General features: G+C 39.0%; 1 protein-coding gene across 1 annotated transcript in view; it reads right to left on the reverse strand.

The window, feature by feature from the left end:
- Positions 1 to 20,801, reverse strand: part of LOC128684729 (uncharacterized) — a 219,151-nt gene that overhangs the window by 38,038 nt on the left and 160,312 nt on the right. Inside the window, exons 8-10 of the mRNA XM_070102776.1 lie at positions 14,564 to 14,718; positions 13,664 to 13,808; positions 4,206 to 4,336 (exon numbers count right to left, since the gene is read on the reverse strand). Coding sequence (XP_069958877.1) covers positions 4,206 to 4,336; positions 13,664 to 13,808; positions 14,564 to 14,718 — 431 coding nt within the window. The remainder of the gene's footprint in view (positions 1 to 4,205; positions 4,337 to 13,663; positions 13,809 to 14,563; positions 14,719 to 20,801) is intronic.

Here is a 20,801-nt window from a genome sequence, read left to right on the forward strand (position 1 = left end):
AAGTGGAAAACTTTTTGTTAAGATATTGCAGGTTAATTAGGCATCACTTGATACAATTGCTTGCCCAACTTTAGTGGAACACTGCACACTTGTACTCTTTTTTACTCTTGATATATTGCGCTGACATTAAGAGTTTCTTTTCGGTTACAACCCGTGTAAATCTTGTAGCTTCATTAAAACAAGTATATTCATTTATATTAGATTTAGTTTTTCATACGCAGGATCTACAGAAAGTGGCGCAATATATATATATATATATATATATATATATATATATATATATATATATATATATATATATATATATATATATATATATATATATATGTATATATGTGTGTGTGTGTGTGTGTGTGTACTCACCTAGTTGTACTCACCTAGTTGAGGTTGTAGGGGTCGAGTCCAAGCTCCTGGCCCCGCCTCTTCACTGGTCGCTACTAGGTCACTCTCCCTGAACCGTGAGCTTTATCATACCTCTGCTTAAAGCTATGTGTGTGTGTGTGTGTGTGTGTGTGTGTGTGTGTGTGTGTGTGTGTGTGTGTGTGTGTGTGTGTGTGTGTGTGTGTGTATGCGCGCGCGCACTTAACAATACGCAGATAGGCGAAATTATTTACAAATATTGTCTCTACGTCCACAGCAGGACTCGAACCTGGAAACTCTCAGAGTCCACAGTACTTTACCACGGAGCCAGACCCCAGATAAATATGGACGCCTAGCAGTAGCTAGGCGCCGGGGTATGGGGAAACATACACAGGAAGCAAAACCCTCATTCGTTTATTAAAACTGGCAAACTGAAGTAAACACAGTCCATTACAACTTCACTGAAAGTTTGAAGCCGGTCAGAAAAGGCATTCTTTAGATGCAAAAAAAATCACTATTGTTTGCACATGTTAAAAAAATTACAGGAGTTACCAATCGACCCCTGTCACCACAAATAGGCGAATACAGCTTAAGTTATGTGAAGCTTGAGTTAGGTTAGAGGCAACACTGTGTCTGAAGTGTTCAAGACAGGCATTCTCAAAATATGCCGTGAAAAACAATACCACCCAAATTTTCAAAATTAATTTGTTAAAATAACTAGACAGCCTAATAACAATCCGAAGGTTTATTCATGCATAGCTCACCAGTGTTTAAAGTTTGAAACCGTTCAGAAGACGCATTCTCAAGGTATAACACAGAAACCTATATCACAATTTGGTTTACAGATAAAGCACCGGCACAGCTCAGCAAGAAACCAAACCTTCCTCTTAAGATATATCTGTGATAAAAATCTGAATACGACCACAAGAAGCATTCACAAGTGATTGCCTGGATAATTTATGGCAGGAAAAAGAGTGTGACAAACACGACCATTATTCCATAGTCTTTGTCAGGGAATTCTTGATAATGTTTTGACTTGCCATAAACATGTAATATAGATCCTAAATAATGCCATATATTAATGTAATACTTCGTTTATTAACGAATGAAATATATTTATGCTTATATTTTGATGTTAAACCTTTTAATTCTGATTTGAGTAAATAAGTAACTAACAATAAAAAATTTAGGGCTTAGGAATAAGTAAATGTCTCAAACATATGAAAGAATTTTAAAAACATTACTTAATTATTTAGAGTACGTAATAAAACAAATATTTGTCTTTATGTAAGCTTTTAGCTGACAATTTTTACAGTAATATACTTCTTGCATTAAAAATTTGGAACACTTTCACTGGTATTAAAAGGAAATTCATATAGTGAGGCGAAAAGTTTGTAGTGATAGTCAGTGTGGATACAAGTTCATGGAGTTTATGATCCAAGTGATGAACTTTTATATTTAATGGACCCAGAAGTAGATTTTTTTTGTCGTAAAGACACTGCAGATTAATTAGCTATCGATCGGCAGAATTACGTGACCAAATTGGAATACAGGACATGTGTACATTGTTTGAAGTTTGATATATAGCTTCGAAATTGACATTTTTGGTGGTACACATGTTTGAGTCAGAAAGTGACGCTACATTCTGAGAAATATAGTTTATTTCTAAAGTAAAGTGATGCCATATATTTTAATGTCTCTTATCGTATGACCACTGTGTAGGTTTCAGCTCCTGTACCATGATACTTGATGCTACAAGATTGAGCAGACTTTTGCTTCTTTTTTAATCAAAACTAGATATAAAAAAGTCTATCAGATGAAGAATTCACCATTTATCAGTCACTTATCAGTTCCTAGTGTGGGTAATGTAATATTCCCAGCTCGTTACCTTAATAATTTCCATCAGTATGCATTTAAGTAGCTTTAGGAATGTGGTCAATTAGGGTAATCTATTATTAGGGTCCATAATTGTGATTATATATGGTGAGTGAGTAATTAGTATCTTAATATATTCTCCTAACAACAATATGGCTGTGGCGTCCCCAAGCCTTAATTGTTTACAGTTGGCATGAGAAAGTTTGTTCCTAGTAGCTGATGTCATTAACGCCAACTTTTCCTTGCTATTGTGTGTGTGTGTGTGTGTGTGTGTGTGTGTGTGTGTGTGTGTGTGTGTGTGTGTGTGTGTGTGTGTGTGTGTGTGTGTGTGTGTGTGTGTGTGTGTGTGTGTGTGTGTGTGTGTGTGTGTGTGTGTGTGTGTGCGTGTGTGTGTGTGTGTGTGTGTGTGTGTGTGTGTGTGTGTGTGTGTGTGTGTGTGTGTGTGTGTGTGTGTGTGTGTGTGTGTGTGTGTGTGTGTGTGTGTGTGTGTGTGTGTGTGTGTGTGTGTGTGTGTGTGTGTGTGTGAAAAACTACTGAGATATTGTTATCGGTAGCGTCTAACTGTTGTGTTATCTGCATGCTTGTTTTTTTATATAGCTTAGACCATCACTAAGAACTAAGCTAAATCAATTTCTCTTACCTCAAAGTTGCAACTACAACAACAGTGACAACACCTGCAACACTGCCACCCCCCTCCCCCCACACACCACCACCAACTACAACAACAGTGACAACACCTGCAACACTGCCACCCCCCTCCCCCACACACCACCAACAACTACAACAACAGTGACAACACCTGCAACAGTGCCACCCCCCTCCCCCCACACACCACCACCAACTACAACAACAGTGACAACACCTGCAACAGTGCTACCCCCCTCCCCCACACACCACCAACAACTACAACAACAGTGACAACACCTGCAACACTGCTACCCCCCTTCCCCCACACACCACCACCAACTACAACAACAGTGACAACACCTGCAACACTGCCACCCCCCTCCCCCGACACACCACCACCAACTACAACAACAGTGACAACAGCTGCAACACTGCCACCCCCCTCTCCCACACACCACCACCAACTACAACAACAGTGACAACAGCTGCAACGCTGCCACCCCCTCCCCCCACACACCACCACCAACTACAACAACAGTGACAACAGCTGCAACACTGCCACCCCCTCCCCCCACACACCACCACCAACTACAACAACAGTGACAACAGCTGCAACGCTGCCACCCCCTCCCCCCACACACCACCACCAACTACAACAACAGTGACAACAGCTGCAACACTGCCACCCCCTCCCCCCACACACCACCACCAACTACAACAACAGTGACAACAGCTGCAACACTGCCACCCCCCTCCCCCGACACACCACCACCAACTACAACAACAGTGACAACAGCTGCAACACTGCCACCCCCCTCCCCCCACACACCACCACCAACTACAACAACAGTGACAACAGCTGCAACGCTGCCACCCCCCTCCCCCACACACCACCACCAACTACAACAACAGCTGCAACAAAGGCAACATCAGTGACAATGGTAACAGGATCAACAACCACAACGATACCAACAGTAACAGGTACACTTAAAAGAACACAAAAACAGCAGCAACACCGGAACGACAGCAGTAAGAAAGGCAACAGCAGCGCCACTGCCACCCCCTCCCGCCCACACACACCACCACCAACTACAAAAACAGTGACAACAGCTGCAACGCTGCCACCCCCCTACCCCCCACACACACCACCACCAACTACAACGACAAAAACGATATCACTAGCAGCAACAGCAACAAACAACGGCAACAGCCACAACAAACGGCTGCAGAAGTAACATCAATAGCAACATCAAGAAACGGCAGCAACAGCATCGCAATCACTGCTCTCAAGCAACAGTGAGTTAATAACTCAAGCAGCGGAAGAAAAAAAAAAATCAACGTACCTTGTGTAACCATATGACTCTAGATTCTGGAGGATTGGCACTGATGTGGCACTCGAAGTAGACATCCTCTCCTTCCTTAATGTTGCCAGGGTCGAGGGCAGGTGCCAAGCGAGCCTCCACCAACGGTGCAACTGTTAGGGACATAGAAACACAACACAGGTCACTCATCCATCTCAAAACACTGTGTACAAGGTTGCACATGCGCACAGGGGCGCATACAAGTATATACAAAGGTGTACACATACAATAAATGACGCGCACATATTGAATAATTATGCATACCAAGTAGGACGCGCACATACACTGTGAAGGGTGTACAAAAAACTATATATACTGCGTATGCTCTAAGAGATATGTAAATACTTGTTTGAAGTGACGGATATTCGAACATATTGGCTGGCATATATATAAATGCAAATAGATCACAGTGAACAGGTGATATCACAATATGCAGAACAACCACTGTGAAAACGAACAGTAAACTTTCAAGCGCTTTCGTGATTTCTCACATTATCAAGGAACTGTTCCTTGATAATGCGAGAAAAAACGAATGCGCTTGGAATTTCGCTATTTTTTCACAGTGGCTGTTCTGTATATTGTGATATCACCTGTTTATTGTGATCTTAGTGTGTGTGTGTGTGTGTGTGTGTGTGTGTGTGTGTGTGTGTGTGTGTGTGTGTGTGTGTGTGTGTGTGTGTGTGTGTGTGTGTGTTTATTTATTTAAGGAATGAAATATGTAGAATGTAAAATATCAGCAACAATAGCAAAAAGTGGATTTTTTTTATTGATACTACAGGAACTGGTGATTTCAGAAAACGTCATAACTCCCGCAGAAAAAGAAAGCTGATACACATACCAGGGTGTAAAATGAGAGTCTGGGGGTAACCTCTCCAAACTGTTAGAAGAGAAATGGTTCACAAGTTAAAGAAACAGCTCAACAAAAATAGAAGTTACCATTAAATGAACATAAAAAGGAAAGTGTTAGTACAGAAGTTAGCAAACAAGAAAACTAAAAAAAAAAAAAGGTGATAATGCAAATGAATGACCTCTGGAAACTATGAACCTGTCGCTAATAACCCCCCAAAAAAATAACTTGGCAGGGGATATGAAACTTATCCTAGAATTTAATCTGAAAACTCTAAAATAATAATATATGAAGGAGAACAGAGGCGAGAGTTTTGAATGCACTTGTAACTGCCTCCCGCTACACCAGGCAAAAATCCTACATATGTTCTTACCAATAACCCATAATACCAAAAATAGCAAACTAGGGACGTGGAAAGCAGTATCAGTATTGTCAGGATGTCAGGCACCAAAGAGAACCATTACGAAGATACAGTCTTACGAATTCCACTGCTAAACCCTAAACCAGAATAAAACTAAGGCACAATAGATTTGCTCAACAAAATCGAAGCATTTTGATTTAAACAACACCAAGCTCTATCCTTAGATACTGAATCTCTCTATCCATCTGTCCCACAAAGGAAAGAAACAGCCATCAGCGAGAGTGTCGATGTAGTAATGGCAGGGCTATTTATCCATGTAGCACTTAGAGTAGCAAGCACAAAGCCTGTATTTTATGGAATATACGCCGATGACACAATTCACAAACCTTGAAGTACCCATACTCAAGCAATAGAACTCCATAAATGGACAATACAGTCCATCCAGCATTTTAATTCATAATGGAAGAAAATGGAAAAGTTATAGCCTTCCCAGAGACCGTGTTACTGAAAGCTGTTGAAGATATCTTAACGAGCCCCAAATTTTCTATAAATAAGCCAATAAAACCTTTCATCCTCTCACTGTGATTTTTACCTCAAGCGAGACTCAGTAAGGGAACTAATCTCTAGCAAGTTTCAGGGAACTAAGTGAACACTTTCAAGTACGCAGCTACCTATAAGGAATAATAATATAATTTTTATTTCTACAAGTACATGTACAAGGTATACAATCCTAGCTGACATCAATGACATACTACTGTATAGAAAACCGCTTGTTATGCTGAGCATTTCCAGCAGATTAGATCAGTTTTGCTCCAGGATGCGACTCATACCCAGGTACCTACTTTGCTGATGGGTGAACATGGACAACCGGTGTAAGGAAGCACGCCCAGTGTTTCTACCTTTGCATATAATCGAACCCGGACCCAGGCCATGGGGCACCATAGTAGAACAAGCTCTAGCTAGAGTAAATAACATCTATAATACAATTAATAAGCTCAAAACTAACAAGAAGGGATCCTAAGGAAATTGTCACAGCAATTCACAGCTTTCCACCTGTGGAAACTGATTAGAAAATAATTCATAGAAGCACATGGCAGAAAGATTTCCCCAAAAACCCAGAGGACACCTTAGTCACAACACATTTCATAGCGAAGAGATACTGAATCATGAACGATTCCTTGGTCAGAGCACAAGTATACCTTGCACCGCCTCAAGCATACACCGAAAGTCACTATTAACGTTCGGAAGACACTTCTAAGAAATGTAAACGCCCCTCATCCTATGGGGGCACTTGCGGGAAAAATGATGTTCACATAACAAGTACCATCCCATAACTCAAAAACTAAGCAAACTATTCTTTCAGCTGTGGCCTGATAGCGCCTAGGCAGAGAACTTATTACTTTCCCTACTTACAATTCCCGCGTTTACCGTTATCCCTGTACCCAACACCATGCCACTTTCAGCCCGGAATGTCTTGACAGATGACTCGTTGAATGCTTGTGACACCTACCTGTCGGGTGATTACAAGCCTGAGACGTAGCCAATGTAACAGAAGACGCCTGAGAGGCTTCAGTTAGATGAGAGGACTATAAGACACCACACATATGATAACACCGATTAACATGATTAATTAATAATATCCATTAACATAATAATACCAAATACGAATGCAAAAATAAATAAAAAAAAATAAATCACGAAACGGGTAGGCGTTTGGATCCAAGGTAGGTGACGCGTCCTGGCCCTGTATAAAACTGAACCATGAGCTGACTAAGCCATAAAACGAATATAAATTGCCCCCCCCCCCCTCAAAAATAAAAAATAAAACACTGCATGGTGCAGCAATATATCACTACAATACATACCCTGGTGGGAATCCTCCAATTCCATGACAGTGAAAGATGAAAACTCTGAAACCAAATGAAATATGGAAGCAATTTGGTAGCAAGAAATTGAACCCAACTCATCCTTGGTAAAATAAAACAGACCTAGGGCATTAATGAGCAAATGCCTCAGCACACACAGAAAATAAGATATAAAAAAATATATGCCTAATGAACTGGACTCTTGTTTTGATGTTAGAAACTGGAATGCAAAGAGTACGTAACCTTTATTCAGCGCATATACACACCCTCATTAAAAGGCTACCTCCCCAACCAGCGAACCAGATGCTAAGGGTCGGACGATGGAGCCCCATCGTCAAATCAGTATCTAGGTTCAGCCAATGAGAAAGTGGATCTGGCAATTGTGGAGGTGTCGTGGTTACCACTCACGTTTTCACCCTTGTCATTTCCATTTGAGAGCTGTTGAAGCACGGTGGTCTGCATTCTATAGTCATCAATTCTGCCTTATTTACCGTGTCGTGCACTAATACCTATTGCTGTACATAGTGTATATAGTGTACATACTGCTGTTTATACTTGGTGAAGGATAATATAAGTGAACGTTTTGGGCTGTTTATTTTTCTCCCTTATCCCAGGATAATTGGCCTTTTTGTTCCTGGGTTGTAATAGAAACCAGACAACACCTAACACTTAAGGACCCATGTATACACCCAGGTGAACCATTAACCTGTTGCCCCACAAAAACTGTTAGTTTTGTTAGAACAAAATTTCATTTGAAAACTATTTCCAGACATTAGATCAGCAATGACCAATCCAAAACAAATTCAAGACGAATTAAACGCAAGTTAATCTCAGAATCTTGGTTCAGCGTGAACCGCTCTAGTGTTTACTATTATCTGACCCACACAACTAGGGGATCCACGACTATAAGGACCCAGCTTATGTGGCATTTGTGGCAGAGATGATAAGATAACTGCCGGGGAATTTTGACCGTCTCATTAGCAGTATCGAGTCCTGCTGACTGCGATCTCTCTCTCTCTCTCCCATATGTATATATATATATATATATATATATATATATATATATATATATATATATATATATAATCAGGAAAATGGTACTCTTGCTGAATTCCATGCATAAAACAAGCCCAACGCTGTAAGTACATAGCTATGCCTTTAATATGTTTGGAGTTGATGTCAACAAAACAAGAATAACAATAATTAAGAAGACAATGCAATCAAATAGCTTTCCAAAATTTAAAAAAAGAACTCAATTACCAACATTGCTATTATCTACAAGTATAAAATGATAAATTCTCAAATAATTTCATTAGAGAATTAACTCACTTGCGTGCTAGATTGATTTTTGCAATATATATAATATTTTTGTTTGAGCTGCCTGTCTTTAGTTGCCGAGGAGAATATATTAGGTTTATCTTATATTTATATCAAGCATGAAGTTTTTCTCATATGTTGTCAAGTTTAATGCATTTTCAAGGGGATAGTTTCCTCATATTTTTTGATATATTGTTGTCTAGCACGACACTGCAAGGTGATACACGACACTGCAAGGTGATACACGACACTGCAAGGTGATACACGACACTGCAAGGTGATATACGACACTGCAAGGTTATACACGACACTGCAAGGTGATATACGACACTGCAAGGTGATATACGACACTGCAAGGTGATACACGACACTGCAAGGTGATATACGACACTGCAAGGTGATACACGACACTGCAAGGTGATACACGACACTGCAAGGTGATACACGACACTGCAAGGTGATACACGACACTGCAAGGTGATACACGACACTGCAAGGTGATACACGACACTGCAAGGTGATACACGACACTGCAAGGTGATACACGACACTGCAAGGTGATATACGACACTGCAAGGTGATACACGACACTGCAAGGTGATACACGACACTGCAAGGTGATACACGTATTGGACTTGTGCTGTCACAGGTCGATCACTCATCGCAATTCCTCTTCAGAAGTCTTATTCCTTGAGTCATATGTTTAAGGAACTGTGCGGATGTAAACTCACTTTGAAAGAAAATTGGCTTTCAGGCGGCTTCTTCTCAACATGGAGGCGCTTGCTAGGAATTTCGCTCATTCTGAACGGCGTCAGTGCACTTGGCAGCGTGTTGACACACTGATTTACACACTTCAACTCACACTTATCATGGCACTCTGAACATCAGGCTTATTTACGATTTGGAATTACCCTCGAATATTACACATACTTATTCCTCACACACGAGCTTCGTCTCACACACGCACAGTAAGACACATGAACCACACACAAACACACATACACACAACGACTCACGAAATCGTTGTGACACGATGATACAAGCAAAAACTGAACCACAAAACTGTTTACCTTATCCACAACTCACCGAAGAACATTTTACGACTCAATACTGATCCTAGACAGAATTCCAAAATTATTACTCTGACTCAGATCAAAGTTTGCATACGTAACTTATGCGCTAAAAAATAGGTAACAAGTAAACTCTGAGTGCATATACACTGATATATATATATATATATATATATATATATATATATATATATATATATATATATATATATATATATATATATATATATATATATATATATATATATATATATATATATATATATATGTGTGTGTGTGTGTGTGTGTGTGTGTGGGTGTGTGTGTGGGTGTGGGTGTGTGGGTGTGGGTGTGGGTGTGGGTGTGTGTGTGTGGGTGTGTGTGTGTGTGTGTGGGTGTGGGTGTGGGTGTGGGTGTGGGTGTGGGTGGGTGGGTGGGTTCGCAGTTGTAATTATTCTGAACGATATGCCTGAAGCAACGTGTTGATAATATGGTTGACGTTACATTACCAGCCAGTCAGTCAGTAATTAAGCTACTGTTATCAGGGAAATATGATTAAGATATTTTATTGAATACCTTTTGTTTATATTCTTATAAATATCTCTTGTTATGTACACTGTGGTATTAATTATAACCTTAGTTTTTAAAGGGGTGGACTGGTAAGCCATTGAAAGGTCTCCGTCAGATGACCAAAAGCTTGAGTGGCCGGGTCATCATATGACTAAGACCCGCGTCAGGAAACACTTGTCCTGTTTCCTGACACATCTTGCCTCACATAATCTGTGTGTGTTTGTGTATGTACACGTGGAGGGATATATATCTTAGTTAATGAATTTAAATTTCGATACACATTTAGAGTTTAATCCCAAGACGCCAATTTTGGCGTGTTGGGATTAAAGTCCTATCGACACACAACAGCGTGTGTCGATAGGATTCACGTCCAATTAACCAACCATCGTGGGTTAGTTAATGAAGTTTTAATATGTATCGATTACACGAGGATCATTAAGGCTGTATATCACATGTTCCATCACCAGTCAAGAACACTTTAAGCCCTCTAATAAGGATTAAAGTAAGCTCTCAGTATATGAACACTGACATACGTCTCGTTGGATATACTATCATGGCTGCTTCATTAATTAGGATTAAATCCTACTGACAAACAAGGGTCATTAAAGTTCAATGTCACCTGTTCACCACTAGTCGAAAACACTTTAATCTTAAACACTGACGTATTGAAATTAAAGTAAATCCTAAGTGCATGTAAACTAACATATATATATATATATATATATATATATATATATATATATATATATATATATATATATATATATATATATATATATATATATATATATATATATATATTATATATATATATATATATATATATATATATATATATATATATATATATATATATATATATATATATATATATATATATATATATATATATATATATATATATATATATATATATGTCGTGCCGAATAGGCAAAACTTGCCATCTTGGCTTAAATAGCAACGCTCATCTTGCCATATAGGACAAGCGAAAATTTGTTTATGCAATAATTTATCCAAAATCATTCTGAACCTAACGAAAAAAAATATATTTCACTGTGTTTGTTTAGTATTAAATTATTGTAAACAAATCTAAAATATATTTAGCTGGGTTAGGCTAAAATAAATTGCGCTTGTTATAATAAGGTTAGGTAAGTTTTCTAAGATTCTTTTGGTGTAAAATTAAGAATTTTTACATTAACATTAATGAAAAAAATATATCTTTAAATGTATAAGAGAAATTTTCAGAAAGAACTTAATTTTAGATGAGTTCTTGCTAATTGACCAGTTTTACATATTCGGCACGACATATATATATATGTATGTATATATATATATATATATACATATATATATATATATATATATATATATATATATATATATATATATATATAAATGTATTTCCAGCGCCGTCGTTTTCTCGATTCATTAGTTTATATTTATTGGAATGGCCTCAGGGGTCAAAATGCAAGCACTAAGGTATTAAGAATTTAATAGAATATTTTACTGGCGACTGTATTTAGAGTAGTGGATGATTGTTCTGGGATATTGTGATAAAAAATGTTAATGCAGTCTGTGTGTGAGGGGGTCAGTTGACGTCAACACACGAGGGCAAAGGTGAGAGGTGAAAATCACCTGTGAGTACTGATTAAGTCTCAGACTACACGGTCACGGGGGTTGAAGACACTCTGGTCTTTTTTCAATAAACCTTAATGCGACTGTCTGGAGTTTTGAGACTGATCGCGGGTTCTAACCCCGCCCGTGGTGTGGTTTCTTTGCAATCGTGTCATTACGATTTCGTGAGTAGTTTTAGCTGTTCATTCGTTAGTCCTGTGTGTTTGTGTTGCGTATGAGGGATATTTAAATTGAGGTCTCTATATACACGCATAAAAATAAAACAAACAAGCCTTGAGCACTGAAGTTTATAGAAAATTCATGTACTAATGTGTCTGGCCTTGCCACTTGAGCTGCTTCATGATCATGCAGCTGAATTTTTTACGTAGACCATTAAGAATAAGTTTGGCTTAACAACTCCGGGAATCATCAAAGTTCAGACCATGATTCTTGTCTTCTTATGATGCTTCTTTCTGCTCTTGATGCGTCGACTATTATAAGTCGGTAACGCAGTAGCATTGCTCATTGGATTAACTGGGTACTATTAGTGAAAGATACTTTAATCCCTAAAGTAGAGATTAATGTAAACTCGTAACGTGCAGTTCTGTATATACACTAAGAGGCGTGCATCTGTCAGGGAAAGGTGTATATATCGAGAAGTGCCACTTTCATTATATATAAACCTGAGAGCTTACTTTAATACCCATTTTAGACATTACAATATACATAACTGTCGGTATGCAGGTGACATGCAGGTTTACTGAGCTTCTGGTAGTCGACAGACTTCACGAGGCACAACCCGTCAGAGTACAGACGACTGTCAGGAGCATTACCGAGGGTCAGTGAGACACAGGCGAAGCTAAATATCACCTAGAGCGAAACAGGAATGAGGGACTGGGTCTCAAATTACTGTTCGAACCCATGGATCCTATGCTTCAGAACTGAGGGCATGTCTGAATCCAGTGAATTTCATGCTTCGATTTTTGAAGGCTAAATCGGAAATATTGAGTTTTGCGACCCAGACTAAAAGGACATGTAAACACCTTCCATCTCTGCTGCAATAATCCCTTTCAAGGGAAAGTGTCTTGGTCCTGGCGAAGGATTCTTGATGCAAGGAACTGGAGTTCTCTTACGCTTCCCAGGATCGAACCTGATCCATCTCTCTTGTTTCCAAGGCGCTGTATGACCCCATACGGGTTAAACCTCCCACCCAGTTATTAGCAATTGTGACCTTTGCTCGTGTGTTGACTCACTCCCTCTTCCCCACGCTATTAATGTCTCACCTGAAAATTTATGGGTCAATGTTTCATTCTGGGAGAGTGTAAACTTATTGGAGATGAGGGAAACCTCCGGAGGGCATAGTGAACTTAAAGGGGATCAACGAAACCTATCAAGAACTCGACAAAATTAGAGAGGATCAGAAAAACCTGTGAAGGACCTGATGAATTTATAGATGATCAGAGAACCTTAGGAACGACCTCATAAATTTTTAAGGGACCAGAGAACCCTGTGGAGAACCTCGAAAACCTATACAGTATCAGTGGTACTAGTGAAGGTCGTGGTGAATTTAAAGAGGATTAGGCCTTTGCGTACCCTACAGAGGACATATGTAACCACCACAGGATTTTGGAAACTGTGTAGGACCTGGGGGGAAATTATAAAAGATCACGAAATGCGGTGACGGACCTAAAAAAAAAACTAATTGAAGATTTAGGAAACCTCTAAAAAAAGACCTAATAGAGAATATATAATAATAATAATAATAACACTGAGCACCTTGGGAAATTACAGAAGACCTGAAAGAGGATGGTACTTACAGAGAACGTTGAGCGTGTGAGTGGAGGCGAGGAAGTAGTCTGGCACTTGCGGATTCGTGGCAGTACAGGTAAGTGTTCGACCGTGGTCGTCTGGGGAGGGTAGCAGACGACCTCGCCTGATAGTCGTGTTTTGGTCCAGCGACGACTGTTACCGAGAGACAGATAGACAGTCAGAACGAGATAGAACATATGTTACATTAGCATATAAATGTCACTAACGCCCAATATAATTTCCTCTGAATGCAGCCAATTGCTTCTGATCTGGGACTGACAGTTTCAAGAATTTATTGTGAGTGTAAGTTGAGACGGCTGTTATACGAAACAGTGGGACCATATGTCAACATGTTGGGTTGGGTTTCAGTGCTGTTCTTCCGAAAGATACTGAAAAAAAATGAACTTTGCAAAATTTGATAAAGCTCCACAGAGAGAAGCACGATTTGATAAAGCTCTAAAACAGAGTGAAAGGTAAAACTTTACATAGAGAGAGACATGATTAGATAAAACTCTACACAGAGAGAAATATGACTTCATGAAGTTGTAAGGCAGAGCGAGGATAATGATTTAATAAAATTCTATGCAGAGCAGAATGTGACTTAGTAAAGCTATACACAGAACTTGCTTGCTCTGCAGTGTCTTTTCTGCACTATATACATAATAGTTGTGTGAAGTGGATCAATAAGTGGAGGATACTTAGCGGAGATTACTGACATTAAAAAGTGAGGAAACACAGAGTGTAGGTGACGAACGTTTCGCTGAGTGGATTCTTATATAGTTTACCTGGACAGAAGATTGATTATACAGACTGTATATTAAGTAAACGATAGATCTGTGCTGGTAGATTAGTGAGGGATTCTAACTGAGGTGTTAGAGTAGCGAGGAAAGGATGAGAGCAGTACTTACCTGGGCTGGTAGGGTAGTTAGGGCAGCTGAGCCTGTGATGTTCCACGTTAGTTGGGCAGGAGGTGTGGATCCTGAGGTACGACATAAGATTCCAGCCTCCACACCAGCTCTGAGGGGTTCCTCCACCCCCTCCACACTCACCTCCAGCGGAGGCACTGCAAGTAACACAAAATCGCTCACTTATAACTTACACACAGTTGATTTCTGGATGTTAAGTGTTCATAAATGAAAAGGCAAGTCCCTATTGACCGGAAAATGAAACAGAACGGTAACGGTCTGCATATTTCGGCTTCATTTCGAGACAGTCTTCAACGGATGAAAAGGGTTTTCATAGCAGATCATCAGTGATCTACTGAAGAGCGCATTTGATTGATGCAGAAATGTACAGATGATTTCCACTGTTTTTTTATTGTCTTGTAATGTGAGTGTTTACAGCACACGCAGTTACGTATAAATATTCAGTAGGACTGAATTATATTTCCTGAATATTCGTCAAGACAGAGACCTAACATGGGTTTTAATCTTTCGACGACCCAATTTTTTTTAAGATTGAAATAAAGACCATCTGGGTAAATATTATATTTTACTTCTCTCATGTGATGAGTGGAAGAGCTTATCTAAATTATTATTTTTTGTTTCTCTTTAGTCTACAAATAATTTTGTTTCCACTGTTAACAAGTTTTTATCATTTCTCTCTATTCATGTAATGTGATATATAGTTTTCGCATTTTATTTTAAACTTAACTGTAAATATGTGAAACGATGGAGGCTTGATTTAATTCTTAAAGGTGTGGACAAGCCAGTGGAAGGCCTCGGTCAGATGACTTAAAGCTCCAGTGGCGGGGTTATCATATAACTAAGACCCGCGTCAGGAAACACTCGTCCTGTTTCCTGACGAATCTTACCCAACCTAACCTCGATCCTCTTTTCCAATGAGTAACGTCCCAGAGGTAGGTACGAGTGTGACACACACACACCTACACTCCACAGGAAACCAGACGCCATAAAATCTGTCGTAACATATCTCGTCTGGCATTAATGCCACTGCAAGTGATCAGGGGTCGGCACCTTAACAGCCGTTTGTGTAAAACAATTTCTTCGGTCAGTAACTGGTCGGTTTAATTCGGCGTATTGATCCCGACGTGAATTTTACAGGGCTGTGCGGCCTCGCGTCAGAGAAGTTTTATTAAGAAGTGCCAGGCATGTTGGTCAGTGCCAGGCAGGTTGGTCAGTGCCAGGCAGGTTGGTCAGTGCCAGGCAGGTTGGTCAGTGCCAGGCAGGTTGGTCAGTGCCAGGTATGTTGGCCAGTGCCAGGCATGTTGGCCAGTGCTAGGCATGTTGGTCAGTGGCAGGCATGTTGGTCAGTGCCAGGCATGGTGGCCAGTGCCAGACATGTTATTTAGTGTCGTTTAGGGTCTTCCTTAAATACAATGTCCACTTCTGTTCGCTTAATTACATCAACACAAAAATAAAAAAATACAAAAAAATACATTACTAAATTTTTTTTCAAAACGGAAAACTGTGAAAACTAACAAGAAACAACATATCAAGGAAAGTGTACATTAATAAAAAAAACGACTAAGATATTAAAGAAATTAGTTGAAGTGCATGAAGTGTAGTGGGTCAGTTGACACAGATCCTCCACACTGAGATATGAAACTTTGAATGTTAGAGGAAATTGATTAACTACAACGTGAAGTAAAGTTCCTCCAGCGTTTGTCTGACAAAATTATTTAAAAACCTTCATAAAGACGATTAAAATATTGACAATGTTGACGTTAAATTGTGTCTGCCTCTCTCTCTCCGTGCTTCTCTCTCCTCTCTCTCTCTCCGTGCTTCTCTCTCCTCTCTCTCTCTCCGTGCTTCTCTCTTCTCTCTCTCTCTCTCATGTGTTCCTCATGATCTCGTTGACTCCTCCAGTGTCATGGGGTCCAGCTAATACTATTTGCAATTTTAGCTCTCTAAGTGTCTGGAGGTGAAGCTAATAGCTTCTCGCTTACCTCCTACAGAGTCTTGAGGTGCAGCTAAGACACATTCTTCACAGTTGCTGCTCTTCCACTGCCAGATCCAACACGTTACGTGCTCTGAATTTCTTCCAATTTTTTGATTCATTTGGTAAGGTAAGTGTACCATCCATCAAGGACGTTCTTGATGGGGAGTTTATAAGTTTTCTTCTTGTCTTGGGTAAAGTGGTAATCTTATTAATGTGTTTCTGTGTGGGTGTGTGTGTCAATTTTGTATATATATATATATATATATATATATATATATATATATATATATATATATATATATATATATATATATATATATGTCGTGCCGAATAGGCAGAACTTGCGATCTTGGCTTAAATAGCAACGCTCATCTTGCCATATAAGACAAGCGAAAATTTGTATATGCAATAATATCGCCAAAATAATTCTGAACCTAACGTAAAAATATATTTCACTGTGTTTGTTTAGTATTAAATTATTGTAAACAAATCTAAAATATATTTAGTTGGGTTAGGCTAAAATAAATTGTTCTTGTTATAATAAGGTTAGGTAAGTTTTCTAAGATTCTTTTGGTGCAAAATTAAAAATTTTTACGTTAACATTAATGAAAAAAAATATCATTAAACGTATAAGAGAAAATTTTAGAAAGGACTTAATATTAAATGAGTTCTTGCTAATTGACCAGTTTTACATATTCGGCACGACATATATATATATATATATATATATATATATATATATATATATATATATATATATATATATATATATATATATATATATATATATATATATATATATATATATATTATATATATATATATATATATATATATATATATATATATATATATACATATATATATATATATAATATATATATATACATATATATATACATATATATATATATACATATATATATATATATATATATATATATATATATATATATATATATATATATATACATATATATATACATATATATATATATACATATATATATATATATATATATATATACATATATATATATTTTTTTTTTTATTATCACACCGGCCGATTCCCACCAAGGCAGGGTGGCCCGAAAAAGAAAAACTTTCACCATCATTCACTCCATCACTGTCTTGCCAGAAGGGTGCTTTACACTACAGTTTTTAAACTGCAACATTAACACCCCTCCTTCAGAGTGCAGGCACTGTACTTCCCATCTCCAGGACTCAAGTCCGGCCTGCCGGTTTCCCTGAATCCCTTCATAAATGTTACTTTGCTCACACTCCAACAGCACGTCAAGTATTAAAAACCATTTGTCTCCATTCACTCCTATCAAACACGCTCACGCATGCCTGCTGGAAGTCCAAGCCCCTCGCACACAAAACCTCCTTTACCCCCTCCCTCCAACCCTTCCTAGGCCGACCCCTACCCCGCCTTCCTTCCACTACAGACTGATACACTCTTGAAGTCATTCTGTTTCGCTCCATTCTCTCTACATGTCCGAACCACCTCAACAACCCTTCCTCAGCCCTCTGGACAACAGTTTTGGTAATCCCGCACCTCCTCCTAACTTCCAAACTACGAATTCTCTGCATTATATTCACACCACACATTGCCCTCAGACATGACATCTCCACTGCCTCCAGCCTTCTCCTCGCTGCAACATTCATCACCCACGCTTCACACCCATATAAGAGCGTTGGTAAAACTATACTCTCATACATTCCCCTCTTTGCCTCCAAGGACAAAGTTCTTTGTCTCCACAGACTCCTAAGTGCACCACTCACTCTTTTTCCCTCATCAATTCTATGATTCACCTCATCTTTCATAGACCCATCCGCTGACACGTCCACTCCCAAATATCTGAATACGTTCACCTCCTCCATACTCTCTCCCTCCAATCTGATATTCAATCTTTCATCACCTAATCTTTTTGTTATCCTCATAACCTTACTCTTTCCTGTATTCACCTTTAATTTTCTTCTTTTGCACACCCTACCAAATTCATCCACCAATCTCTGCAACTTCTCTTCAGAATCTCCCAAGAGCACAGTGTCATCAGCAAAGAGCAGCTGTGACAACTCCCACTTTGTGTGTGATTCTTTATCTTTTAACTCCACGCCTCTTGCCAAGACCCTCGCATTTACTTCTCTTACAACCCCATCTATAAATATATTAAACAACCACGGTGACATCACACATCCTTGTCTAAGGCCTACTTTTACTGGGAAAAAATTTCCCTCTTTCCTACATACTCTAACTTGAGCCTCACTATCCTCGTAAAAACTCTTCACTGCTTTCAGTAACCTACCTCCTACACCATACACTTGCAACATCTGCCACATTGCCCCCCTATCCACCCTGTCATACGCCTTTTCCAAATCCATAAATGCCACAAAGACCTCTTTAGCCTTATCTAAATACTGTTCACTTATATGTTTCACTGTAAACACCTGGTCCACACATCCCCTACCTTTCCTAAAGCCTCCTTGTTCATCTGCTATCCTATTCTCCGTCTTACTCTTAATTCTTTCAATTATAACTCTACCATACACTTTACCAGGTACACTCAACAGACTTATCCCCCTATAATTTTTGCATTCTCTTTTATCCCCTTTGCCTTTATACAAAGGAACTATGCATGCTCTCTGCCAATCCCTAGGTACCTTACCCTCTTCCATACATTTATTAAATAATTGCACCAACCACTCCAAAACTATATCCCCACCTGCTTTTAACATTTCTATCTTTATCCCATCAATCCCGGCTGCCTTACCCCCTTTCATTTTACCTACTGCCTCACGAACTTCCCCCACACTCACAACTGGCTCTTCCTCACTCCTACAAGATGTTATTCCTCCTTGCCCTATACACGAAATCACAGCTTCCCTATCTTCATCAACATTTAACAATTCCTCAAAATATTCCTTCCATCTTCCCAATACCTCTAACTCTCCATTTAATAACTCTCCTCTCCTATTTTTAACTGACAAATCCATTTGTTCTCTAGGCTTTCTTAACTTGTTAATCTCACTCCAAAACTTTTTCTTATTTTCAACAAAATTTGTTGATAACATCTCACCCACTCTCTCATTTGCTCTCTTTTTACATTGCTTCACCACTCTCTTAACTTCTCTCTTTTTCTCCATATACTCTTCCCTCCTTGCATCACTTCTACTTTGTAAAAACTTCTCATATGCTAACTTTTTCTCCCTTACTACTCTCTTTACATCATCATTCCACCAATCGCTCCTCTTCCCTCCTGCACCCACTTTCCTGTAACCACAAACTTCTGCTGAACACTCTAACACTACATTTTTAAACCTACCCCATACCTCTTCGACCCCATTGCCTATGCTCTCATTAGCCCATCTATCCTCCAATAGCTGTTTATATCTTACCCTAACTGCCTCCTCTTTTAGTTTATAAACCTTCACCTCTCTCTTCCCTGATGCTTCTATTCTCCTTGTATCCCATCTACCTTTTACTCTCAGTGTAGCTACAACTAGAAAGTGATCTGATATATCTGTGGCCCCTCTATAAACATGTACATCCTGAAGTCTACTCAACAGTCTTTTATCTACCAATACATAATCCAACAAACTACTGTCATTTCGCCCTACATCATATCGTGTATACTTATTTATCCTCTTTTTCTTAAAATATGTATTACCTATAACTAAACCCCTTTCTATACAAAGTTCAATCAAAGGGCTCCCATTATCATTTACACCTGGCACCCCAAACTTACCTACCACACCCTCTCTAAAAGTTTCTCCTACTTTAGCATTCAAGTCCCCTACCACAATTACTCTCTCACTTGGTTCAAAGGCTCCTATACATTCACTTAACATCTCCCAAAATCTCTCTCTCTCCTCTGCATTCCTCTCTTCTCCAGGTGCATACACGCTTATTATGACCCACTTCTCGCATCCAACCTTTACTTTAATCCACATAATTCTTGAATTTACACATTCATATTCTCTTTTCTCCTTCCATAACTGATCATTTAACATTACTGCTACCCCTTCCTTTGCTCTAACTCTCTCAGATACTCCAGATTTAATCCCATTTATTTCCCCCCACTGAAACTCTCCTACCCCCTTCAGCTTTGTTTCGCTTAGGGCCAGGACATCCAACTTCTTTTCATTCATAACATCAGCAATCATCTGTTTCTTGTCATCCGCACTACATCCACGCACATTTAAGCAACCCAGTTTTATAAAGTTTTTCTTCTTCTCTTTTTT

The sequence above is a fragment of the Cherax quadricarinatus genome, chromosome 5 (genome assembly GCF_038502225.1).
Source record: "Cherax quadricarinatus isolate ZL_2023a chromosome 5, ASM3850222v1, whole genome shotgun sequence".
NCBI classification, from domain to species: domain Eukaryota; kingdom Metazoa; phylum Arthropoda; class Malacostraca; order Decapoda; family Parastacidae; genus Cherax; species Cherax quadricarinatus.